The following is a 26,182-nucleotide window of genomic DNA, read 5'->3' on the forward strand; positions in this document are numbered from 1 at the left end:
ATGATCACAGAGCTCACCTCAAGGCTCTCCTAATTCCCAGCATCTCTGATGGCCCCGACTGCCTCTCTTCTTGTTCTGATCATAAACATCTCCAGCTCTTGGATTACGTCGGGCAACATAACAGGAGGCATGAATTCTCTCTGCTTTTTAGAACTTAGCCCAAAGCAAGCTTTTTTTTGGTTAAGCCAAAAGCGAAACTGGAGAGGGAAAGCTGAGGGTACAATAAGAGGATTAAAGATTAGCTCTGACACATGGCTTGGAAATTAACCTTTAACCAAACATCTTATAAATAATGCCAGCGCAGCTTCTCCTGTGAATGTAAAGAGATCCTGGGGTCTTGGAGAGGGAGAAGTCACAGCCAGCCAAAAAGGAAAAAGCAAAGGCAGAAACGGCATCAGGACAGAGATGTGAAGGAGGGAAGGAGCAGGAGAGCAGGAAGGAAACGCAGGAGGAGGGAGCAGCAGCTCCTTTGAACACAGAGGAGCATCTGTTTGCTGTTAAAATCAGTCTCCCTCGGCACCCTAAACGATGGATATAATATTTGGCAGGAATAGGAAAGAACAGCTGGAGCCTGTGAGGGCCAAAGTGACAGGTGAGCATTCTGATAAACACTGGGTTCTCTCTTCTGTTTATTTTATTTTATTTATTATATTTTTGAGGCGGAGTCTCGCTCTGTCGCCCATGCTGGAGTCCAGTGGGGTGGTCTCGGCTCACTGCAACCTCTGCCTCCTGGGTTCAAACCATCCTCCCACCTCAGCCTCCCAAGTAGCTGAGATCACAAGCGCCCACCACCAAGCCCGGCTAATCTGTGTATTTTTAGTAGAGACGGGGTTTCAGCATGTTGGCCAGGCTGGTCTGGAACTCCTAGCCTCAAGTGATCTGCCTCCCTCCGTCTCCGAAATTGCTAGGATTACAGGGGTGAGCCACTGCACCTGGCTTCTTCCTTATGTTTAGATGGACACTTTTTTTCCTGATTATATAAGTAATACTAATTGTAAATTACTTTTGGAAAGTCCAGAAAACAGTACAGAGAGGGAATACATTTTCTGTGAAAATGGTGTGCTTTTACACATTATAACTCCGTTTCCAAAGGGAGGAGAGTCAGTCTGTTTCCAGGAAAAAAGCGTTGGAATGCCCCAGTGGGTACATATACAACGGGATTAATCTGCAAACTGCTGCCTGTCAGAGATGCATGATGTATTTGTGCAAATGTATGCATTCTAAATTAGTTTCAAAATGCTTAGAGGGGCGTGCATGAGCTCCCACGCGTGCACATCCACCACGCACACTTGCAGGGGACTGCAGTCTGATGTGATTTTCTGTCAGAACTCACAGGTGTCAGCACCTGTAGAGCCTATAGGAGTAGGACTTTCTATCCTTTAGAAGCCCTGCGTCTCACTTCATCTTTTGTATCTCTTGCTTTTTCCTCCTCTTTTGGGTTGCCACTTTCCTCGAACCATCTTGTTTGGTCTCTAAAGGGCAGTTCCTGGTTCTGGACTCCCAGGTCCCCAGAGTGGTAGTCGATCCGTTTTTTTTTGTTTGTTTGTTTGTTTGTTTGAGACGGAGTCTCGCTCTGTCGCCCAGGCTGCTGGAGTGCAGTGGCTGGATCTCAGCTCACTGCAAGCTCCGCCTCCCGGGTTTACGCCATTCTCCTGCCTCAGCCTCCAGAGTAGCTGAGACTACAGGCGCCCGCTACCTCGCCCGGCTAGTTTTTTTTGTAATTTTTAGTAGAGACGGGGTTTCACTGGGTTAGCCAGGATGGTCTCGATCTCCTGACCTCGTGATCCGCCCGTCTCGGCCTCCCAAAGTGCTGGGATTACAGGCTTGAGCCACCGCGCCCAGCCTCGCTCAGTTTTAAGAACAGCTGAGTCAGCTCAGGCCCGCAGACATTTTCATCGGCTAGATGGACTTCAGTTGTTCATAAGGAGAGGCCAGCTGTGAGTCATTTTTGTGAGAACACCAGATTGAAGCTTTTCAACTGAGCAATTGCCTTGGGAGTCTTTTGAAAGAAAAGAAACAGCTTTTATGTATATTTTTTCCTGTTTACAAAGGTAAGGCACAATCTATAGCTATCAATCTGTATATACGTATATAGCTGTATGTATATTATATATAAATTAATTAGGAGTGCAATTGAAAACATGGAAGGAAATAAAATCAGCTGTGTTTCCAAATCTCTTAAACCCTATTAATATTTGGGTATATTTCCTTTAACTTTTTAAAACATAGGTAGATCAATCGATAGATAACTTTACTATATTTGTAAATACTTTTTGCAAAAGCAAATGTATACCATTAAATTTATTTTTCTCAGTCTGACTGTTCATCTGTACATTTTTTATGTTTTAAAAGGACACCCAAGGCCAGGCGCAGTGGCTCATGCCTGTAGTCCCAGTACTTTGGGAGGCCAAGGAGGGTGGATCACTTGAAACCAGGAGTTCGAGACCAGCCTGGCTAATATGGCGAAACCCCTCTCTACTAAAAATACACAAATTAGCGAGGCATGGTAGCACGCACCTGTAGTCCCAGCTACTCAGGAGGCTGAGGCAGAATTGCTTGAACCCCAGAGGCAGAGGTCGCAATGAGCTGAGATAGTGCCACAGCACTCTGGTCTTGGCAACAGAGTGAGACCCTGTCTCAAAAAAATACATAAATAAATAAAAAACAGGCACCCCAACCTGGCCAACCTGGTATGGTAAAACCTTGTCTCTACTATTTGGTTGATGCACAAATAATCACGGTTTTTGCCATTACTTTCAATGTATTTTATTTGAAATTTTGTTTTAAATAAAAACACAGAAATTAGCCAGGCGTGGTGGTGCATATCTGTAAACCCAGCTCCTCAGGAGACTGGGCATAAGAATTGTTTGAACCCAGGAGGCGGAGGTTGCAGTGAGCCAAGATCGCGCCACTGCACTCCAGCCTGGGTGACAGAGTGAGACTTTGTCTCAAAAAAAAAAAAAAAAAAAAAAGGCACCTATGATACCTACCTTTTCCTGCCCTGGAATGTTATGAATATTTTGTACCCTTTACACCTCATGTTTAATGACTGCATGAAATCACTGGAAATGTTAGAAAACACGAATTCTAGAACGTGAGAGGCTGAATGAGCCCAAAGATCAGCAGCGGTTCTCAAAGGGGTGTCCCCAGACCTGCAGCGTAAGCACCACCTGGGCACTGGGTAGAAATAAACATCCTTGGGCCCCACCCAGACCCTTGGCATCAGACACTCTGGGGGTGGAGCTCAGCAAGCTGTGTGTTCACAAGCCCTCTGGTGATTCCAAGGGTGAGAACCATTCCTCTACATCAAGCCTCCCTATTGACAGATGAGAATCGGAGGCAGAAGAACAGTGACTTGCCAAGGCCAGGCAGCCTATGGAGAACAGACCTCCTCACCCTCCGTCCAGGCCTGGGTTGAGCCTAATCAGTTGGTAACATCCATGGGCAGACAGCTAGCTAAAAACTGTGCGTGGGTTGACGCATCCATGCAGGGAACACATGCAAAGGTTCTGGCTTTGTAACTGGCTGTGCCAGCACACGTGTGTTCTGAGACCTCTTTGGCAACTTAAGCATTTCCTGCCTCAGTGTTCTTTTCTGTCTGATGAATGTAGCCTGGCACCTTCCACACAGGGTTGCTGCAATGATTAAGTGGTTTAATCCACCTAGAACACAGTGGCTGGTGTGTGTATGTGTATAAATTTTCTTGTCCTGTCTAGGGCTTTAATTATATTCTCAGATGCCTCTCTCCATGCTCTGTCTCAAGCCTGCCCCCTCTCCTGTGCCCTGGGTGCCTGTGCCTGGCGCCACGATTATGTAGGTGCCCAAGGCAAGAGACTTGACTGTCTTTTTTTTTTTTTTTTTTTTTGAGACAGAGTTTCACTCTTGTTGCCCAGGTTGGAGTGCAATGGCGCAATATCGGCTCACTGCAATCTCCACCTCCTGGGTTCAAGCGATTCTCCTGCCTCAGCCTCCCAAGTAGTTGGGATTACAGGTGCCCGCCACCACGCCCAGCTAATTTTCATATTTTTAGTAGAGACGGGGTTTTGCCATGTTGCCCAGGCTAGTCTCAAACTCCTGACCTCAAGTGATACACCCGCCTTGGCCTCCCCTCGTGCTGGGATTACAGGCGTGAGCCACCACGCTGGCCTCGGCTGTCATTTTTCAGTGTTCCACTCCACATCCCCCCATATTCAATCAAATAGAGGCCCATCAGTTCTGTGTCTTCCATTTATCTTTGTTCATCCATTTCTCTCCATCCCTGTGGAATCCCCGGGTCCTCTCTCTAGTCTTCCTGCCTCTCTCAGGGAATTTCCCAGTCCACACCACGGGCAGAGAGAACCTTCGAAGCTCCAAGATCCTTTTCCATTTATATCAGGGGTCCCCGACCCTCGAGCCGTGGACCAGTACCAGTCTGTAGCCTGTTAGGAACTGGGCCGCACAGCATTACCGCCTGAGTTCTGCCTCCTCTCAGATCGGTGGCATTAGATTCTCATAGAAGTGAAAACCCTACTGTAAGCGTGAACCCGGTTGTGAACGCGCCTGTGAGGGATCTAGGTTGTGCGTTCCTTATGAGAATTGATCCCCCAACCCCACCGTCCATGGAAAAATTACCTTCCACAAAACCACTCCCTGGTGCCAAAAAGTTTGGGGACTGCTGATCTATATGGAATCCAGAACAGGCAAATCCATAGAGAAATAGATGGGTGCCTGCCAGGGGCTGGGGGTAAGGGCAGAAGAGGTACAGCTAATGCATAAGGGGGATGTCTTTTTGGAGTGATGGAATGTTCTGGAATTAGGTGATGGTTGCACAACATTGTGAATTCACTAGAACCCCCTGAGCTGTACACTTTAAAATGATGAGTTTTATCTCAATTTTTTTTTTTAATTGCAGAAAAAATCTGGTCCTGTCCTTCCCTATTATAACCATCAAATGTGCCCCATTCTTCTGAGGATTAGACCAGGACCCTTAGTGTGATCCTGCTGACCTTCGTCCTCTGGACCCTGTTATTTCTGCAGTTTCATTGCTCACAATTTTCTTGCTTGAGAATGATGGTCGTCTTACTAAACAGCTTGCCCGTCTCCTGGTCTAGATCATTCATTCATTCATTCATTCATTCATTCATTCGTTTATTTATGAGACGGAGGCTTGCTCTGTCACCCAGGCTGGAGTGCAGTGGCGTGATCTCAGCTCACTGCAACCTTCCACTTCCGGGTTTCAGCGATTCTCCTGCCTCAGCCTCCAGAGTGGTTGGGATTACAGGCACCTGTCATCACACCTGGCTAATTTTTGTATTTTTGGTCTAGGCGGGGTTCCAGACCTCAGCCTCACCTCCCAAAGTACTGGGATTACAGGCATGCCTCACAGTGCCTGGCCTCCTGGTTTTGATCTTCTTGTTCTGGGTTCCTCCAGAGGCAAGAATTCAAGGCTAAGTGGTTTATTGGCACGTGATCCCAAGAAACATCAGGTGGAACTCAGGGAAAAAGAGAGAAGGAAACCAATAAATGGGGCATTGTTGAGCCATTGGCTGCTGAGGCCATTGGAGCTAAATCCCCTGGGCGTGGTGTAAAACACGCCTCTCGTGTTCCCGAGGGCAAGGCAACGGTGGGATTTGTCCCCGAATTCTGCATCCATCACTGGGTGAGAGCAGCTTCCAGTGGCATTACCTCTCCGAGGTGCTTCCCGCTCTCCCTGCCCGTAGGCAAAGCCTGGGCCACCCGCAGTCAGAACCAAGAACTCAGGCAGGGAGCTGCAGGCATTTGCAGAAAGCCGCCCGCAGGAAGAGATGAACTCCGAGGAGACTTGGGTGTAGGCACCAACAGCTTCAGCTGCAGCAGCCTGTCTCTACAGCACGCACGGCTGTACCCTAGAAAGAGAACCCGTGCCATACCTGCACTTTAAAATTTTCTAGTAGAAACATTGGAAAAAGTCAAAAGAAACAGACGAAATTATTTCAACGGTATATTTTATTTAACACAACAAATCCAAGATATTATCAGTTCAACATGAAATCGATATTTTAAAAATTGCTAATGAGATGGTTCACTTTTGTTCGTGCTAAGTCTTTGAAATCTGGTGTATATTTCATTCTTATAGCACATGTCATTTCAGACCAACCACATTTCAAGTGCTGATATCATATTGGACAGTACAGCTCTAGAATGTTCTTTCCTTTTGCCTTTGTGAGGCGAATACCTACTCTCCCTCAAGACTTAGCCAGGTTGCCTCCTCCAAGAAGCCGACCACGCCCTCCTGCTCTTAGCCCACCCCAGGGTGGGATTCTGTTTCACACAGAACCTTTTGCTATGTCTGTAGCATTGCCCCCCCTTTTTTTTTTTTTAATTTTTTGAGACAAGGTCTTGCTCTGTTGTCCAGGCTAGAGTGGAGTGATGTGATCACTGCAGCCTCGAGCTCCCAGGCTCAAGCGATCCTCTCATCTCAACCTCCCAAGCAGCTGGGACTATAGGCGTATGCCACCGCAATGAGTTATGGTTTTTTTAGTTTTTTGGTTTTTTTTTTTTTGGTGTGGGGAGGGGGGCGTTTTTTGTTTTTTGTTTTTTTTTTTTTTGAGATAGAGTTTTGCTCTTGTTGCCCAGGTTGGAGTGCAGTGGCACAATCTCAGCTCGCTGCAACCTCTGCCTCCCAGGTTCAAGTGATTCTTCTGCTTCAGCCTCCTGAGTAGCTGGGATTACAGGCACCCACCATGACGCCCAGCTAATTTTTTGTATTTTTAGTAGAGGTGGGATTTCATCATGTTGGCCAGGCTGGTCTTGAACTCCTGACCTCAGGTGATCCACCCACCTCGGCCTCCCAAAGTGCTGGGATTATACGCGTGAGCCACCGCGCCTAGCCTGTTTTTACCCTAAATAAATGTGTGCCTTAAAACAGCACACATTTATTCTTTATTATTTTTTGAGGCAGAGTTTCACTCTTGTTGTCCAGGCTGGAGTGCAATGGCACAATCTCAGCTTACTGCAACCTCCACCTCCCGGGTTGGAGCGATTCTCCTGCCTCAGCCTGCCGAGTAGCTGGGATTACAGGCGCCTGCCACCACACCTGGCTAACTTTTTGTGGTTTTAGTAGAAATGGGGTTTCACCATGTTAGCCAGGCTGATCTTGAACTCCTGACCTCAGGTGATCCACCCACCTAGGCCTCCCAAAGTGCTGGGATTACAGGCGTGAGCCACCGCACCCGACTCTGAGCTACACTTTTTATTTTTTGTAGAGACAGTGTCTCACTTTGTTGCCCAGGCTAGTCTTGAGCTCCTGGCTTCAAGTGATACTCCTATCTCAGCCTCCCAAGGTGCAGGGATTACAGGTGTGAGCCAACGCACAGCCAGCATTGCCTCAACCACAGTGGATCTTGGGTGTCTGTTTATTCATCTGTCTCCTTAATGGTCAGTGGGCAATTTGAGGACAGGGACAGTGTCTCCATCTGCCCGACATATTATACATTTTCTGGAAACGACTGTAGAGTAAACGAACAGATGCAAGGAGTGGTACTGGGACTACAAGTCTCCAATTCCTTTCCTTGAACATTTCTTCCAGTATTTTGGTTTGCAGGTGGAAACAGGAAACTAAACATTCTCTCTTTTCACAGGCAAGATTCCAGCATGGCTGCAGGGAACCCTGCTCCGCAACGGGCCTGGGATGCACACGGTGGGGGAGTCCAGATACAACCATTGGTTCGACGGCCTTGCCCTGCTTCACAGCTTCACCATCAGAGACGGTGAGAACACCCAGGAGTGTGCTGCCACTGCTGCAGCAAAGGACCCCAAATGCAGTGCCTTAAAACAGCACACATTTATTCTTTTAGGGATTGGAGGTCAGAAGTCTAAATCGGGTCTCACTGAACTGAAATCAAGGTGTTCACAGGGCCACATTCAGTCCTGGAGGCTCTAGGAAAAAAATCCATGTTCTTCCGTTTTCTATCTTCTAGAAGCTGCATTCCTTGGCTTATGGCTCCATTTCTGTCTTTTTTTTTTTTTTCCTGAGATGGTGTTTTGCTCTTGCTGCCTAAGCTGGAGTGCAATGGTACAATCTCGACTCACTGCAACCTCCGTCTCCTGGGTTCAAGTGATTCTCCTGACTCAGCCTCCTGAATAGCTGGGATTACAGGCATGTGCCATCACACCCAGCTAATTTTTGTATTTTTAGTAGAGACGGGATTTCGCCATGTTGGCCAGGCTGGTCTTGAACTCCTGACATCAGATGATCCGCCCACCTCGGCCTCCCAGAGTTCTGGGAATACAGGCATGAGCCACTGCGCCCGGCCTCCATCTCTATCTTTCAAGTAGCAGCAGAGCATCTTGTCTTGCAATTTCTCTGACTCTTTCCATCCTCACACCTCCTCCTCTGACTGACTTTCCTTCCTCCCTCTTATAAGGACCCTTGTGATTACATTGAATCCACTCAGATAATCCCTGGATAATCTCCCATCTCAAAATCCTTAATCACATCTACAAAGTCCATTTTGCTACGTCAAGTCACATATTCAACAGGTTCTAAGGATTTGGATGTAGAGATCTTTGTGAGGGGTACATTATTCAGCCAACCACAAGCACAGACTTTCCTAAAAAGGAGGCCAAGGTTCTTTTTCAAATAGTTAATCTTGCAAAATAATATACATCCTCAATCAGGTAGGCAAGAGCAGTTGGAATAGTATAGGAATCAGACATGCCTAAAGTTGAAACAGGAAATGGACAGAGCTGGTGGCCCAGCACGGTGGCTCATGCCTGTAATTCCAGCACTTTGGGAGGCTGAGGCAGGCAGATCACTCAAGGTCAGGAGTTTGAGACCAACCTGGCCAACATAGCGAAATCCCATCTGCACCAAAAATTCAAAAATTAGCTGGTCATAGTGGCACACATCTGTAATCCCAGCTACTAGGGAGGCTGAGGCACGAGAATCGCTTGAACCCAGGGAGCAGAGGTTGCAGTGAGCTGAAATTGTTCCACTGCACTCCAGCCTGGGAGACAGAGTCAGACTTTGTCTCAAAAAAAAAAAAAAAAAAAAAAAAAGCAGAAGAAGAGTACAGAGCTGGAAAGAGCAAAGCTTCATATATTGCTCATTAAGCAAGAGAGAGCCAGACCACTTAAACAACAAGCCGAGGGGTCTCCCTGAGTGGAAAGGGAAATGGCTAAATACAGGCATCACATACGGCAAATTCTGAGTTCAGGTGTCTGGCTCATGAGGTAGAATGTAAATTCTTTGCTGTTGACCACTGAGCCAGTTTATGCCATAAAATCATGAACTGAGTTCTTACAGAGGTCCAGGATGGAATTAGAGGGCTCTGGGTCACACAGTGGACAGATTTGTGTCCAAACGCTCCAGACTTTGCAAAATTTTTCTTTAATTTCTGTGTTCTAATATGGGCAAACTGTGATCATGTTAAGTCTCTCAGCCTCAGTTTCTTCATCAGTAAAATGAGCTTGTTCATCCTTCCCTAGACAACTGTTGGGATCATTGGAAGTACTGGACGTTCTAGCAAGGCCCTGACACCTGGTAGATGCTTAATAGATTAGAAACCACCATTGACCAGGCACAGTGGCTCATGCCTGTAATACCAACACCTTGAGAGGCGGAGGCAGAAGTGTCGCTTGAACCCAGGAGTTCCAGACCAATCTGTGCAACCTAGTGAGACCCCATTTCTATTTTATTTTTTATTTTTATTTTTATTTATGTTTTTGAGACAAGAGTTTCGCTCTTGTTGCCCAGGCTGGTGTGCAATGGTGCAATCTCTGCTCACCACAGCCTCCACCTCCTGAATTCAAGCAATTCTCCTGCCTAAGCCTCCCAAGTAGCTGGGATTACAGGGATGCGCCACCACACCCAGCTAATTTTGTATTTTTAGTAGAGACAGGGTTTCTCCATGTTGGTCAGGCGGTTCTCGAACTTCCAACCTCAGGTGATCCGCCCACCTTGGCCTCCCAAAGTGCTGGAGTTACAGGCATGAGCCACTGCACCCGTCCAATCCCATTTCTATTTTAATTTATAAAAAAAGAATAATCAATTAAACATAAAAATAAAAGCCACCATCACCATCTCTGGGTTTGAATCCCAGCTCCACCATCCTAGCTAACATGCATCTAAACTGTATAACTTTGGCCAAGGTACTGACCCTGTCTGTGTCTCAGTCTCCTCCTCTGTAAAATGGACATTATCGGTAGTATTCCTCATAGAGTTGCTATGAGATCTAAATGAATGTGTAAAGAGCTCTGTGTTATGTCTCGCACACAGTACCTGCTCAATAAGCATTTGCTCTTAATTTCATATAACTACTGGCCAGGCACGATGGCTCACACCTGTACTCCCAGCACTTTGGGAGGCCGAGGCAGGTGGATCACCTAAGGTCAGGAGTTCGAGACCAGCCTGGCCAACATGGTGAAACCCCGTCTCTACTAAAAATACAAAAAATTAGCTGAGTGTGGTGGTGAGTGCCTGTAATCCCAGCTACTCGGGAGGCTGAGACAGGAGAATCACTTGAACTTGGGAGGCAGAGGGTGCAGTGAGCTGAGATCGTGCCATTGCACTCCAGCCTGGGCAACAAGAGTGAGGCTTCCTCTCAAAAAAAAAAAAAAAAAAAAAAATTATATAACTATTAATTTCTTTTGAGCTAGTCAGCAATTATTTTTTGAATGCGTATTCTATGCCAGTGAGTTGCTCTAATATTTACACATGAATAGAGACACCATGGATGAAAGGCACGCGCGCTCCGAGTTTGCAGTACCTTGCAGATTTTACTGTGACTCAGCTACAGAATGGGTGGTTCCATATTTTGCTGACAGCACTAAACCTTAACGATTCGTTTCTTTTCTAAACAGAAGTTCCCAATGATTCTTGGAAATAAATACTGTTCTGGATGAGGAACACAGAAGGTAAATGCACCAGTGGTGCCCGGGCGCGGTGGCTCACGCCTGGAATCCCAGCACTTTGGGAGGCCGACGTGGGCAGATCACCTGAAGTCAGGAGTTCAAGACCAGCCTGGCCAACATGGTGAAACCTTATCTCTACTAAAAATATAAAAATTAGCCAGATGTGGTGGTAGGCACCTGTAATCCCAGCTGCTTGGGAGGCTGAGACAGGATAGTTGTTTGAACTTGGGAGGCAGAGGCTGTGATGAGCTGAGTTCATGCCACTGCACTCCAGCCTGGGTGACACAGTGAGACTCCATCTCAAAAAACAAAGCACCAGTGGCTTTCCTTCCATGAGGCATTGCTTCTCCAGGCTGCCAGCTCCTCCATGGTCTCTTTCTTTCTTTCTTTCTTTCTTTTTTTTTTTTTTGAGACAGAGTCTTGCTCTGTAGCCCAGGCTGGAGTGCAGTGGCACGATCTCAGCTCACTGCAACCTCTACCTCCCGGGTTCATGCCATTCTCCTGCCTCAGCCTCCCGAGTAGCTGGGACTACAGGCACCCACCACCACACCCAGCTAGTTTTTTTGATTTTTAGTAGAGATGGGTTTTCACCGCATTAGCCAGGATCATCTAGATCTCCTGACCTCGTGATCTGCCCGCCTTGGCCTCCCAAAGTGCTGGGATTACAGGCATGAGCCACTGCACCAGGCCCCGGCTAGGTTTTTTTGTATTTTCACTAGAGACAGGGTTTCATCATGTTGGCCAGGCTGGTCTCGAACTCCTAACCTCAGGTGATTCACCAGCCTGGGCCTCCCAAAGTGCTGGGATTACAGGCGTGAGTCACCACTGCACCAGGCCGAGTCAGTTTTATTAATAATCTGGAATTAGCTGGGAAATAGGAAACCCAGGAATTACCCCCAATGATTTGCTTTCCCTCCATCTTTCTCTTAGACCTAAGCTGGCGTCTGAGGGTTCATGCCCCGTTCTGCTTGGCAGGTAGCATTTTGCCAATCTCTGACATAGGGTGGGAAGGCCCAGAGTCTGGGGAGCCTGCGTGAATTGTTGTATCTTCATCATCCAGCGTGGGGCCTGGTCCAGAGGGGCACTTAGAAACTGTATATGGAGCTGAGATGGTGCAGCGAGGCAGTCGTTGTTTTTGTAGACAGAGGCAATACTTTCCCAATAAAACTCTTCAGTATTTACTACAAAGAGGGTTTGCTGGGCCCTGCCCCAAGTGTTTCATGCCCATCTACAACTCAGCCCTCCCTATCACTCCTGAGGAGGATAGCCTGGGGACTACCACAGTTTTACAGATGAGGAACTAAGTCCCAGAGAGGCCAAGTCACTTACCCAGAAGCACACAGCTAAGAGTTGGTAAAGGTCAGATATAAACGCAATACTCTCTAACTTCAGAATCCCAAGTCCTAACCATTGTGCAATTCAGCCCTGTTCCCCCTTCCCACCAGTTCCTGCCTCCCCGTCTCTCCAGCCCAGTCCTCTCAGTGCTGCCAGCTTGCCAAAGCTGGTGTGGCACAGCCTGGCCTCATCTGTCCTCTCCTCTAGAGCTGGCCGTGGCACCCCATGGTCTAACAGTGGGAAGATACACCAGAAACGTTCAGTTCCATTCTAGCGGGTTCAGAAGAGAACACATGGGGAAGTTGGGGTCCCTGATATGCTGAAAACACAAAGCCAATAACTCTCAAAAGTTGGTTTGTGTGCCTCCTTTCTCAATGAAGTTTTTTTTTTTTTTTTTCCCGAGATGGAGTCTCACTCTGTTGCCTAGGCTGGAGTGCCGTGGCACGATCTCAGCTCACTGCAGCCTCTGCCTCCCAGGTTCAAGCGATTCTCATGCCTCAGCCTCCCGAGTAGCTGGGATTACAGGCATGAGCCACCATGCCTGGCTAATTTTTGTGTTTTTAGTAGAGATAGGGTCTTGCCATGTTGGCCAGGTCGGTCTCGAACTCCTGACCTCAGGTGATGCACTCGCCTGGGCCTTCCGAAGTGCCGGGATGACAAGTGTGAACCACTGCGCCCGACCGTTCAGTAAAGCTTTGAATCCTGAAAGCTGCACAGGGCTTGAGTGCGTCATAGTCCTAAAAGATAGAGACAGTGTTGGTGTTTGTAACACTTTCCCAGGTGACCCCGAGCCCTCTGAGGTTTGACAGTCCCTCCACAATGGGCCTCCAGCCTGGCTGCCCAGGCCTAACCAAGGCCATGTTATTAATACTCATAATCAGAAGAACCATGGGCTAGTGAACAGCCTTCGGTAATTTTTTTAAAGCACCCAGGTGATTCCAGTGTAGATTCGGGTTAGGTGCGTAAGACCAAACATCTACCTTAGAGAAAAGACTTTGGAACAAGAAACAAAAAGACAGAAAATAGCTTGTGGCCTTCAGGAGAGGCCACCAGAAGTTAATGCTCTAAAAAAAAATAAACAAAGAGGGGACCAGATGTTATGGTTCACGCCTATAATCCCAGCACTTTGGGAGGCTGGGGTGGGAGGATCCCTTGAGCCAAGGAGTTCAAGACAAGCCTGGGTAACATAATGAGACCTGGTCTCTACCAAAAAATCAAAAAATTGGCCAGGCATGGTGGTGCACACCTATAGTCCCAGTATCTCAGGAGACTGGGGCAGGAGGATCATTTGAGCCTTGGAGGCAGAGGCTGCAGTGAGCTGAGATCACACCACTGCACTCCATCCTGGGTGACAGAGTGAGACCTTATCTAAAAAAAATTTTAAATAAAAACATTTCAAAAATATCAAAGATGTGAACCAAAAAAGCAGAGTACAGAGGGAGAAGCTGGGTAAAGGGTACAAGAACACTCCTTTCTGTACATCTAAAATTATTTCAAAGAAAACATTTTTATAAAGCAGGCATAGAGTGATTTCAAGTCTCCCTCATTTATGATATTTGTTAATTTTCCAATAAAATTAATGGGCAAAGTAATTGTCCCACCAGGATTGGAACATTGGAAAGTTTGCTTTTATATATACACACACGCACACACAACTGTGTGTGTGTGTGTGTGCGTGTGTGTGTATGTATGTATATATGTATCTTCCCTTCTTCCCCAAAATATCAAACTTGACCTAGTTCTAGAAGATCCCAGGCAGGAGCACGTCTGTTTGCGTATGTCCCTTCAGAAGGAATGTGGCTAATTGGGCTCTCCCGAAAGCAGGCTGCTAGGGAAGGCATGCAGGCTGCTGCTTTAATCTCAACCTCAAAGTCCAGGGTCAGCCTTGAGTCATTCCAGATGCACATTTTCCTGTGGTCACCAGGCACTCCATGCTGTGGGGCTGGCTGTTTATAGGAAATGGGCGGCCTGTCCACCAACCAGCCTGGGTGCTTTCTTTTTTCTTTTCTTCTCTTCTTTTCTCTTCTTTTTTCTTTCTCCTTCCTTCCTTCCTTCCTTCCTTCCTTCCTTCCTTCCTTCCTTCCTTCCTTCCCTCCCTCCCTCCCTCCCTCCCTCCCTCCCTCCCTCCCTCCTTTCTTTCTTTCTTTCTTTCTTTCTTTCTTTCTTTCTTTCTTTCTTTCTTTCTTTCTTTCTTTCTTTTTCTTTCTTTCTTTCTGTCTTATTTTTTTTTTGAGATGGAGTCTCGCTCTGTCACCCAGGCTGGATTGCAGTGGTGTGATCTCAGCTCACTGCATCCTCTACCTCCCAGCCCCAATTCTCCTGCCTCAGCCTCCCAAGTGGCTGGGATTGCAGACACTAGCCACCATGCCCAGCTAATTTTTATATTTTCAGTAGAGATGGGGTTTCACCACGTTGGTCAGTCTGGTCTTGAACTCCTGACCTCAGGTGATCCACCTGCCTCGGCCTCCCAAAGTGCTGGGGTTATAGGCGTGAGCCACAGCACCTAGTCAATATTTCAAGTGAACAGAATCCAACATTTTGGGTCAAGCACCTTAGCCAATGCCTTGTGGGTGGTGACTCCCAGCAAGAGTAACCAGTGAAAGGCAGGTGGGCTCAAGGGGAAGATTAGGGTGGCCTTAAGTGGGCCTCTGTCTCCGTGCAGCATGTAGCTGAGGACCAGTGAGTGTGTGTGGCCTTGCTCACCCGCAGGTGAGTCCGCCTGCCACCCGGATTTTCTTGGGCAATGCAGTTTCAACAGCCTTTGTTTACCAAGTGCATGCTGTGAGTCAATGCGCAGAACACCTTACATCACCTCATCTCATTTAAAACTGCCCACCTCACCACTTGAGGTCAGGAGTTCAAGACCCTCCTGCCCAACATGGTGGAACTCCCTCTCTACTAAACGTACAAATATTAGGCAGGCATGGTAGCAGGCACCTGTAATCCCAGCTACTCAGGATACTGAGGCAGGAGAATTGCTTGAACCCAGGAGGTAGAGGTTGCAGTGAGCCAAGATCGCACTATTGCACTCCAGCCTGGGTGACGGAGCAAGATGTCGTCTCAAAAATAAAAAATAAAAATGACAAAACTGCCCACCTAGAAGGGGAGGACTATGTGATTCCCAACTTCCAGTCAAGGAGACTGGGCTCAATGAGATTAAGAGACCTTTCCAAGGTCACCCAACCTGGATGAGATGAAACGTAGAGCGGAAGCCTTGATCCCTCTGTCTATTGCATCTCAATACTCTACACAGCTTTTCTTGAGCACCTACCCTGTGCACAGTGCTTTGCAAGCCTCAAATGTCACATGACTCTGCAAGGAATGTGTCACGATCCTCATGTCACAGTGGAGAGGACAGATTCTTAACTCTGACCAAGGTCAAGTGCATGGTTGGTACATGATGAAGCCAGGATTCATATCCATGTGGAGATTGAGCCTCCTTAGCAGCAGGAATCCTGGCTGTTCTGCTCATTGTTATATTTTGACTCCTGGCCCATCAGGGCACTTAATAAGTCATGGCTGAAAGCATGAACTCAGGGTCTGGTCAGCTGCAAAGCTCAGGCCCCTAACCATTCCTCCACATATCTTTCTGCTGCCCAGGAATAAATCTCCCCCTACAGAAATAGCTCAGTGAGGCTGGGCACGGTGCCTTACACTTGTAATCCCAGCACTTTGGGATGCCAAGGCGGGAGGATCACTTGAGTCCAGGAGTTCAAGACCAGCCTGGGCAATATAGCAAGATCCCATCTCTACAAAAAAACAAAAAATTAGCCAGGCATGGTAGCACGTGCCTGCAGTACCAGGCACGTGGGACTTGGGAAACTGAGGTGGAAGGCTCACTCGAGCCTGGGAGATTGAGACTGCAGTGATCTGTAATTGCGCCACTGCACTTAGCCTGGTGACAGAGCAAGACCCTGTCTCACAAAGAAGAAAGAAATATCTCAGTAACAATTATTCACACAGTAACCACCCCTGGAAAGATGTCTGCGTAAAGGGTAGATGATTGTCTTGTCTCTTAGGAACACAAATAATCTCCTGAAGACTGGAGGAGGAACTAGCAGGTCTTTCATGATGTCCCTCAATTTATTTTATTGTATTTTTTTTCCTTCTTTGAGATGGAGTCTCCCTCTGTCACCCCGGCAGTAGTGCAATGGTGCAATCTTGGCTCACTACAACCACTGCCTCCAGGGTTCAAGCAATTCTCCTGTCTCAGCCTCCCAAGTAGCTGGGACTACAGGCGCATGCCACCACGTCCGGCTAATTTTTTTCTTTTTTTTTGTATTTTTAGTAGAGACAGCGTTTTGCCATGTTGACCAGGCTGGTCTCGAACACCTGACCTCAGGTAATCCGCCCATCTCAGCTTCCCAAAGTGCTGGGATTACAGGCATGAGCCACCACACCCAGCATTTTTTTTTTAATAGATGAGGGCTTCCTACATTGCCCAGGCTGGTGTCGAACACCTAGCCTCACCTTATGTGCCAGGACAAGCCTGAGCCACCATGCCTCCCCTCAATTTTCTTATAATTAGTGTTACTATTATTGTCATTGTGTCCATCCAAGTGCACAGGTGGGAGTCATTGCCACTGGAATGTACATTCAAATCCTTTGGCAATGGACATGGAAACACAACCCCAAGAACAAAACAAATTGAAACTCTTTAAAGTCAAGATAGCGGTTACCCTGCAGAGGGAAGAGGTTAGTGACCAGGTGGATATATGAGGCTAGCGTTCAGGGGCCTGCTGTGGTCCTGTTTCTTTTCTTGAGGCGGGGTCTTGCCTTGTTGCCCAGGCTGAAGTACAGTGGTGCAATCTTGGCTTACTGTAGCCTTTTTTTTTTTTTTTTTTTGAGATGGCGTCTCGCTCTGTTGCCCAGGCTGGAGTGCAGTGGCCAGATCTCAGCTCACTGCAAGCTCCGCCTCCCGGGTTCACGCCATTCTCCTGCCTCAGCCTCCCGAGTAGCTGGGACTACAGGCGCCTGCCACCTCGCCTGGCTAGTTTTTTGTATTTTTTAGTAGAGACAGGGTTTCACCGTGTTAGCCAGGATGGTCTCGATCTCCTGACCTCGTGATCCGCCCGTCTCGGCCTCCCAAAGTGCTGGGATTACAGGCTTGAGCCACCACGCCCGGCCAAATGTATGCATTCTAAATTAGTTTCAAAATTCCAGGCCGGGCACGGTGGCTCATGCTTGTAATCTCAGCACTTTGGGAGGTTGAGGTGGGCGGATCACCTGAGGTCACGAGTTCGAGACTAACCTGGCCAACATGGTGAAACCCCCATCTGTACTAAAAATACAAAATACAAAAATTTGCTGGGTGTGTTGGCACGTGCCTATAATCCCAGGCTGGGATTATAGGGAGGCTGAGTCAGGAGAATCACTTGAACCCGGGAGGCGGAGGTTGCAATGGGCCGAGATTGCACTATTGTACTCCAGCCTGGACGACAAGAGCAAAACTCAAATAATAATAATAATAATTAAATTTAAAAAAATTATATTTCAAATGCTAATTGTATCAGCCCTGTGTACTAAGTGAGCTTGTCCTAGTGAAATAACCACCTCCTTCCCCCAATAAAACCCCTAACTGACATTGATTTCAAAGCCCGGTAAAGCTGTCAGCCTGAGAGTATGCTGGTTCTTCTCTTGCAGGTGAAATCTATTACAGGAGCAAATATCTGAGAAGCGATACCTACAATGCCAATATTGAGGCAAACAGGATTGTGGTGTCTGAGTTTGGAACAATGGCCTATCCGGACCCCTGCAAAAACATATTTTCCAAGTAACTGCATGTTTTAAATCTGAGCAAATTTCATGCCTTTTGCTCTCCTTGATGGCTGAAATAACCAGCATTTGCTCCTCTAACAATTCTCATTAGGGTGTACGAAAACTCCACATGACTGCCCTTTAACCAGAGGTGCTACACAGTTGTTGATCACTGACTGCCAGAGAGGCTAAGAGCATCTGACAGATTATTAGAAGCCCTCCCACATGGCTGGTGGGAAAGGAATTTGGAATCATCTGTCAATTACAAAGGCACATTCCCTTCAGCCTAGAGATCTATTGCTTGCATACAAAATGACACATGCAGCAGGTATTTGTCATTTATGGCTGCATCATTTGTTATAACAAGTAGCTGAAAACAACCCAATGTTCATTAAAAGAGGAGTGGTTAAATCCATAACAGTAAAACTGTACAAGAAAATGCCATGTAGAAGTAAAAAGGAATGGGAATGTTCTCTTTGTGCTCTGCAGAAACATTTCCAAGATAGACTAAGTGGAAAAAAAAAAAAAGGAAGGTGTAGAAAGAGCATGTTATAAGATGTACTTTGTGTGAAAAAGCAGGAAGAAAGCCAGATTAAATTTTGCTTGTACATGCATAAATAAACTACAAAAGGATGTGTAGGGGACGTGGGGCAGATGGGTGATGAGGAGAGGGAGAGATTTTTTGCTGTATATATTTTATTTTATTTCATTTCATTTTATTCATTTATTTATTTATTTAAGACGGAGTTTCACTCTTGTTGTCCAAGCTGGAGTGCAGTGGTGCAATCTCAGTTCACCGTCACCTCCACCCCCCCACCCCCAGGTTCAAGCCATTCTCCTGCCTCAGCCTTCCAAATAGCTGGGATTATAGGCACCCACCACCACGCTGGGCTAATTTTTATGTTTTCAGTAGAGATGGGGTTTCACCATGTTGATCAGGCTGCTCTGGAACTCCTGATCTTAGGTGATCCACCCACCTTGGCCTCCCAAAGTGCTGGGATTACAGGCATGAGCCACTGCACCTGGCCACTGCATACATTTTAAATAATCTGGGTTAGGATCCATAAGAATGTGTTACATATTTAACAATTAAATTATTGGCCAGGGAATCAGGCCTGCCATCAGTATCTTCTTTCTGAAACTCTCTAGACATAGAAGAGTTACGAAAGAGTTGAAGGCTAGACTGGCCCAGAGATGGAAGATTGCTTCTGCTTTTTAGAGAACTAAAGCCATCTCTCCCATTCCAGTATCCAGCTCTAGAGCTGGCTCAGAGCAAGCACTGAATTCACATTTGCAAATAGGAGGTGTGGGGCAGGAGCCAGTGGGAAAGGAGGAGGAAGGAGCAAACGAATTTAAAACAACCATACTTACCTGGTAGGGGAGATACCACAATCACTAATTTAAAACTAGGACCTGGAGGTCATAGAACCAATCCTCCTTGTTGTTCCAGTATTTGCCAGTAGGAGGAGCACTCCCCAGTAAACCGATCCAGGATTTGCCAATTTCACCACCGATAAACCCCTCTGGTTTTTCTTTCTTCTTGCTTTGAGTGTACCTTCTGAGCAAATGCGCTATGTGTTCTTAACTCATAATCAGTTTGTTTCCCTTTTTTAATTAAAAACTAATTTCCTGGATAAATTCGAGATAACCAGTGTGGACTCATGTTCCTGGCAAAGCCGTTATCAGCTGCCTTGTTAGGCTTTGGGAGCCGTTATGGGTTCATGTATGATTTCCCTAGAGCTTCTTGATATACTTTGGAACAGTATGTCTTGCTGGCTCTGATGTCGGAGACCTTTGGGTTTCAGGGAGCCCAAGAGGGATCAGCGGGTGACCATGGCATTCTGGCTGACTCACTTCTTAGCTGACTCAACCTGGGGGTATCTTTGGGGAACTTGATATCTGAGTTCTTAGGATTCCTCAAGTGACCCATTGGGACCCAGTTGCTTTTTCTTTCTTAGTTGAAGTAAAGCATTTTTACGTTTTAGGAAAACTAAAGCCATCAAGGACAGACTTCTCTGGCTGGGTGGACACAGCCACTGACTGTGTTGATTTGCTTTTCTCCCCAGAGCTTTCACCTACTTGTCTCACACCATCCCCGATTTCACAGACAACTGCCTGATCAACATCATGAAGTGCGGAGAAGACTTCTATGCGACCTCAGAGACCAATTACATCAGGAAAATCAACCCACAGACTCTGGAAACCCTGGAGAAGGTATCAACACATAAGTAACCCAGCATCACTTCCTGACTCAAGAAAGGGAGGGTCGGGGACGGCCGGGGTGAGGTTGCTCAGCCTGCAAGGAGCTCACCAGAGGGGACCCTCCTCTAACACCGTTGGATCCCGTGTCCTAGCGCCACACTTAGTGCTAGATGCCAGGCAGGGACTATGTTGTTTTTATCTTTGTGTCTGTTTCAGTTTCCCGGGGCTGCTGTAACAAAGTCCTACAGAAAAGTTTGCTTTAAACAACAGAGACTGGCCGGGCGTGGTGACCTACGCCTGTAATCCCAGTACTTTGGGAGGCCAAAATGGGCGGATCACCTGAGGTCAGGAGTTCAAGACCAGCCTGGCCAACATGGTGAAACTCCGTCTCTACCAAAAATACAAAAATTAGCCAGGCGTGGTGGCATGTGCCTGTAATCCCAGCTACGCTGAGGCTGAGGCAGAAGAATCGCTTGAACTCGGGAGGCAGAGGTTGCAGTGAGCCCAGATTGCACCACTGCACTCCAGCCTGCATGACAGAGTGAGACTCTGTCTCAAAACAAAAACAAAAGCAAGCAAACAAACAACAACCAAAAAAACCCAGAAATTTGCTGTGCCACAATTCTGCAGGCTAAAAGTCTGAAACCAAGATGTTAGCAGGGCCATGCTCCCTCTGAAGGCTGTAGAGGAGGATTCTCCCTGGCCCCTTCCTGGTTTCTAGTGGTTGCCAGCAACCCCTGGTGTTCCTCAGCTTGTAGATGCATCCCTCCAGCCTCTGCCTCAGTCTTCACACTGCCTCTCCTTACAAGTCTATGTGTCCAAATGTTCTGCCTTTTCTTTTTTTGGGGGGCGGGGGGAGGGGACAGTGTCTCACTCTGTCGCCCAGGCTGGAGTGCAATGGCGCGATCTCAGCTCACTGCAACCTCCTTCTCCCAGGTTCAAGTGATTCTCCTGCCTCAGCCTCCTGAGTAGCTGGGACTACAGGCACCCACCACCACACTCAGCTAATTTTTTGGATTTTTGGTAGACACGGGGTTTCACCGTGTTAGGCAGGATGGTCTTGATCTCCTTACCTCATGATCAGCCCGCCTTGGCCTCCCAAAGTGCGGGATTACAGGTGTGAGCCACCATGCCCAACCATATTCTGCCTTTTACAGAGACACAAGTCATTGCTTTAGGGCCTATCCCACTGCAGTATGACCTCATCTTAACTTAATGACATCTATAAAGACCTTATTTCCAAGTAAGGTCACATTCGCAGATACCTGGGGTGAGGACTTCAACCTGTCTTTTTGCAAGACACAATTCAACCCATAACTGTGATCATAATTCTTGGTACTGAGGGAGTTCAGTGAGATTTTGAATGAACGACTCTGTTGAAACACCTGCGATTCTCAGCGAAATCCTACCTTCTATTGACCTGAAGAGGGAGGCAGTAGGCAAAAAGCTAGAGCACAAAAATAAGTGCCCAAGCACATACGTTTCCTGGGAAGAATCAAGTCAACATTTTGGTGAAAATCAATAGACCCACTTTCAGTTTTCTCCAACTGGCTGTTCAAAAGTCCGATGTCTCCGCAATACGTTTTAACGATCTGTTAAAGAGATGAGGCTTTTCTTAGCTGTGAAATTATGTCCAGCTGCTTTTAAGCTAGATGGCATCAGTCCAACTGATGACACTTTCCACAAGGCTACAGAGAGGAAATGCTGGAAGAGAATGGAGTTATCTGACTCTGGGCTGGAGGTTGTGTTTTTCTAGGGAAGGAAGGGCAGACGGTTGGTCTGCAGCCACTCCATCATTCTGCAGCTGTGGATTGCAGAGTGAGGGTGATTATTCAGCTTGTTCATCGAGCTTCACTTTGACCAAGTGTTTTTGTAACCTTTCCATTCCCAGAATAATCCTCTAAGAGAGGCCTAGAAATTTATGCTTCTATGCAATGCAAAACGGCAGAATTTAAGCCAGAATGACAGAGCTGTGGCCAAGATTAGCTCGAAGGCTACCTCTCTGCCCAGGTCATTGCTCAGATCTTTCTGCAGTGAGGAATCTTGTTTCCATGTTGAGGATTCCAGCAAGGTCAAGCAGCAGGATTGGAATGGTAGCCCCAGAAGCATACCAGCTCCCTAACTCCCCTGCAACCTGTTAGCTGTCTGAGCCCCTGAAATCTCCATGTGAAGTCATATCAGGTCACGAGAGTGAAAGTCTTTAAAAGCAAATTCTGTATCGTTTTCAGATGTGCAAAAATGTCCCTCATCTCTCTGAAGCTAGAATCAGTCATGTTTTCACAGGATTTCAACCTTTCTCCTTTGAAAAATCAGTTGGTGTCATGTCTTGCAGATTGATTATCATAAATACTTAAAAAAAAAAAAAAAACAGGAGGTATCATATCTTGCAGGTTGATTATCGTAAATACGTGGCGGTAAATCTGGCAACGTCACATCCCCATTATGATGAGGCTGGAAATGTTCTCAACATGGGCACATCCATTGTGGAAAAGGGGAAGACAAAATATGTGATTTTTAAGATCCCTGCCACAGTACCAGGTAGGCCACTCTGGGGAATCGAATAAAACACAAACAGCCAAGGGTGGCTCCTTCTGAAGAGTTCCATTTTTCGTTGATGACACAAGACTCAGTGTGGTACTTTCTCCCATGGATTATTCAGATGACCATGATCTCAGTACTTTCCTTTAGAAGAAAAGAGGAGTTGCTGGGATTCCTCTTGGAAGAAAGAAATCCCTTTACTATTCTAATTTCCTTTTATTTAGGCTCCAGGTTATTATTTTATTAGTTTATCCACCCATCTACCATCCATCCATTCATCCATCGTCTACTTACTATCTAATCATTCATTCATCTACCATCCATCCATTCATGCATCTACTCACCATCCATCTATCCATCATTCATTCATCTACTCACTATCCATCCACCCATCTACCCACCATTCATCCACCTATCCATCACCCATCCACCATCCGTCCACCCCACCCATCCACCACTTATGTAGCCAGCCACCCACCATCCATCCACCTATCCACCATCCATCCATCCATCTACCCACCATCCATCCACCATCCATCTACCCACCCAACTGCCCACCCATCATGAATCCATTTATCCATCTACCCATTCTCCCATCCATCCCCCATCTACTTACCCACCATCCATCCATCCATTGAGCTACCCACCCACCCACCCACCTATTCACCATCCATCCATTCATCCATCCACCCACACACCATCTACCCATCCATCCATCCACCCACTATCCATCCACCATCCATTTACCCACCCATTCACCCACCCCCCATGGGTGCATTCATCCATCTACCCATTCTCCCATCCATCGACCCTTCCACGTACCCACCATCCATCCATTTAGCCACCTGCCCATCCATCCATCATTCATCCATCTACCCACCATCTATAAACCTACCATCCAACCATCTATCCATCCACCATCCATCCATCCACCCACCCAACATCCATCTACCATCTGCATCTACCCATCTATTCACTCACCATCCTTCCATCCACCATCTATCCATCCACCCACCATCCATCCATCTATCTATTATCCACCCATTCTTGCACCCACCTACCCACTTATCGATTCATCCATCCATCCATTCAGTTTTTCAGTCTCCTGATAAACCTTTCTATGGTAAGGTTATGCTACCTACTTTCATTCCCAGCCCCTGCAGCCAGGGTTCCAGGGCTGTTTAGGGAGCTCAGCCCTGCTGGGATCCACTCCAGATCCCTGTCCTATTCTCCAGGCCTTCTGGACCTCTTCCATGTGGGGCTGGGACCTTGGAGCAAAGCCCAGACTGACTGTGATTGCATGATCCTGAGGGGGAGGAGGCGGAGGTTCTTAGCCCATGTTTGTGCAGGACCCTCCTGGGAACCACACCCAGGAGACTTAGGCCTGTGAAGACAGCTGACAGGACTCAGGAGACAGTGCAGAACTACAACAGTGCTTCCTTTGACCTTCTAGTTTAGGAAAAACTAGTTTCTGCCTGTGATCCTTGCTGCTCCCCCATCCCCCATAGTCTTGTAGAGCCCCCTGAGCAAATTACCAGGCTCTGCCTGGAGAGGTGGGCCTCCGAGGTCAGAAGGTACATGGAGTGTACTTGTTAAATAGAACTCTCATTAATTAAGCCAGTAAAGGGATATAGGGGTCAAGCTCAGAATCCTAGAATGCCATACCTGGGGATTAGGCATTTGCATTTGCCACCTTGTATTACAGAGAAGGACTGTGAGGCTCAGGGGATCAGGTGACACACCCCAGTCACATAGCTCCCAGGAGCCACTGACATCCTGCAAGCAGAGATCCTCTGAGCACCTGCTCCATGCTGGCGGTGGTGCTGGGACTCATGCCGCAACCCGTTCCTCCCAGGCCACAGTGCTTTTCGTTTCAGTTTGCACTATGTTCCATTTGTTTTATAAAGAAAATAACTATCCCACAACCCCACAACATCCCTCCCACCAGCCAGCTGTTTACAGGGTGCACAGGTGGCCACAAGAGAGGTGGGGAAGTTTGCAGATAACTCATTATAAGCCAGCCGCAGGCCTGGGTGGGGAGGCCTTTTGACCAGCGAGTGACTCATGCTTGCAGAGGAATAAGAAAACTGAACATGTATTGAGCACCTTCCGTGTTTGGGTGCAGGGTGAGGCACATGGATGACTGCTTTATTTTATTCTGTTCTCTACCTTCACTCTATGAGAGTCATAATCCCTGATAAAAGAGGAGGAAGGCGAAGGGAGCTGTGTTTTCTTGGCTTAACCCTGTGACTCTGACCATAATGATAGCCCATTCCACTAAGCCTAAGTTTCTCATCTATAAAATGGCCATCCTATAGCCTAGCTTGGCTATCTGCATTTATATAAAACCCCTAATCATGGCTGGGCGCAGTGGCTCACACATGTAATCCCAGCACTAATCCCCAAAGCGGGCAGATCACCTGAGGTCAGGAGTTCCAGACCAGCCTGGCCAACATGGCGAAACCCTGTCTCTACTAAAAATGCGAAAATTAGCCAAGCGTGGTGGCGTGAGCCTGCAATACCAGCTATTCGGGAGGCTGAGGCAGGAGAATCACTTGAACCTGGGAGGCAGAGATTGAATTGAGCTGAGATTGTGCCACTGCACTCCAGTCTGGGCAACAGAGGGAGACTCTATCTAAAACAAACAAACAGGTGGAGGCAGGATTTAGCCCCCAAGCTATAGTTGAAGACCCCTGACCTGGAGGGCTCCCTCTTGGTTCAGTGGTTTTCAGATTGTATACGGGGTGGGTGCTGAGTGGAAGGTCTCAGCCTTGTCCTCTGCAGCAGCTGCAGCAACAACCTCACTATCTGTCTACGTGTTGCTGTTTAATGTAAAGGTTCTTTTCAGCAATCAAGTCAGTTTGTAGGTGATGGTGGTGTGGTCTTAGGGGGCCAGCCATATCCTGCACAATTCCTGAGGCTTGCTTTTTGTCTTGCTAGAGGGCAAGAAGCAGGGGAAGAGCCCCTGGAAGCACACGGAGGTGTTCTGCTCCATCCCGTCCCACTCCCTGCTCTCCCCAAGCTACTACCACAGCTTTGGAGTCACCGAGAACTATGTCATCTTCCTTGAACAGCCTTTCAGGTTGGATATTCTCAAGATGGCAACCGCGTACATCCGGAGAATGAGCTGGGCATCCTGCCTGGCTTTCCACAGGGAGGAGAAGGTGAGGTCTGGCTGGACTCTAGCCCAGTGGGTGCTGGCTGCCGGTGGAGGGAGGCTGGTCTGCAGGAGCGTGAAGGTTAAGGCAAGGAAGTGGCATGGAAAAGGGAGGAGGCTACCAGAGGCGTCTACCCACCTTCCAGCGAGTTCTGAAGCTGGATGGTCCTTCAGAATGACCCCCAGGCCTTTGTACCCCCACGGTGATGAGTCATTGATGCGGCCGTCCAGGCAAGGGGGTGCCACCTTGGGCAAACTTGGAAGCCGTGGCAGTCCCCCTATGCCCAGCAGCAAAAGGAGTGAGTCCTCAGTCCTGATGGA

General features: G+C 47.5%; 1 protein-coding gene across 2 annotated transcripts in view; it reads left to right on the forward strand.

The window, feature by feature from the left end:
• The first annotated feature begins 312 nt into the window (after positions 1–312).
• Positions 313–26,182, forward strand: part of BCO1 (beta-carotene oxygenase 1) — a 48,593-nt gene continuing 22,723 nt past the window's right edge. The window contains exons 1-6 of one of the 2 annotated variants that reach the window (XM_023226884.2): positions 313–592; positions 7,599–7,727; positions 17,851–17,980; positions 20,031–20,178; positions 22,557–22,704; positions 25,645–25,868. In XM_023226884.2, the coding sequence (XP_023082652.1) occupies positions 529–592; positions 7,599–7,727; positions 17,851–17,980; positions 20,031–20,178; positions 22,557–22,704; positions 25,645–25,868 (843 nt within the window). In that variant the 5' untranslated portion in view covers positions 313–528. The remainder of the gene's footprint in view (positions 593–7,598; positions 7,728–17,850; positions 17,981–20,030; positions 20,179–22,556; positions 22,705–25,644; positions 25,869–26,182) is intronic. The other variant, XM_023226885.1, reaches the window with a different exon arrangement.

The sequence above is a fragment of the Piliocolobus tephrosceles genome, chromosome 17 (genome assembly GCF_002776525.5).
Source record: "Piliocolobus tephrosceles isolate RC106 chromosome 17, ASM277652v3, whole genome shotgun sequence".
Taxonomy (NCBI): domain Eukaryota; kingdom Metazoa; phylum Chordata; class Mammalia; order Primates; family Cercopithecidae; genus Piliocolobus; species Piliocolobus tephrosceles.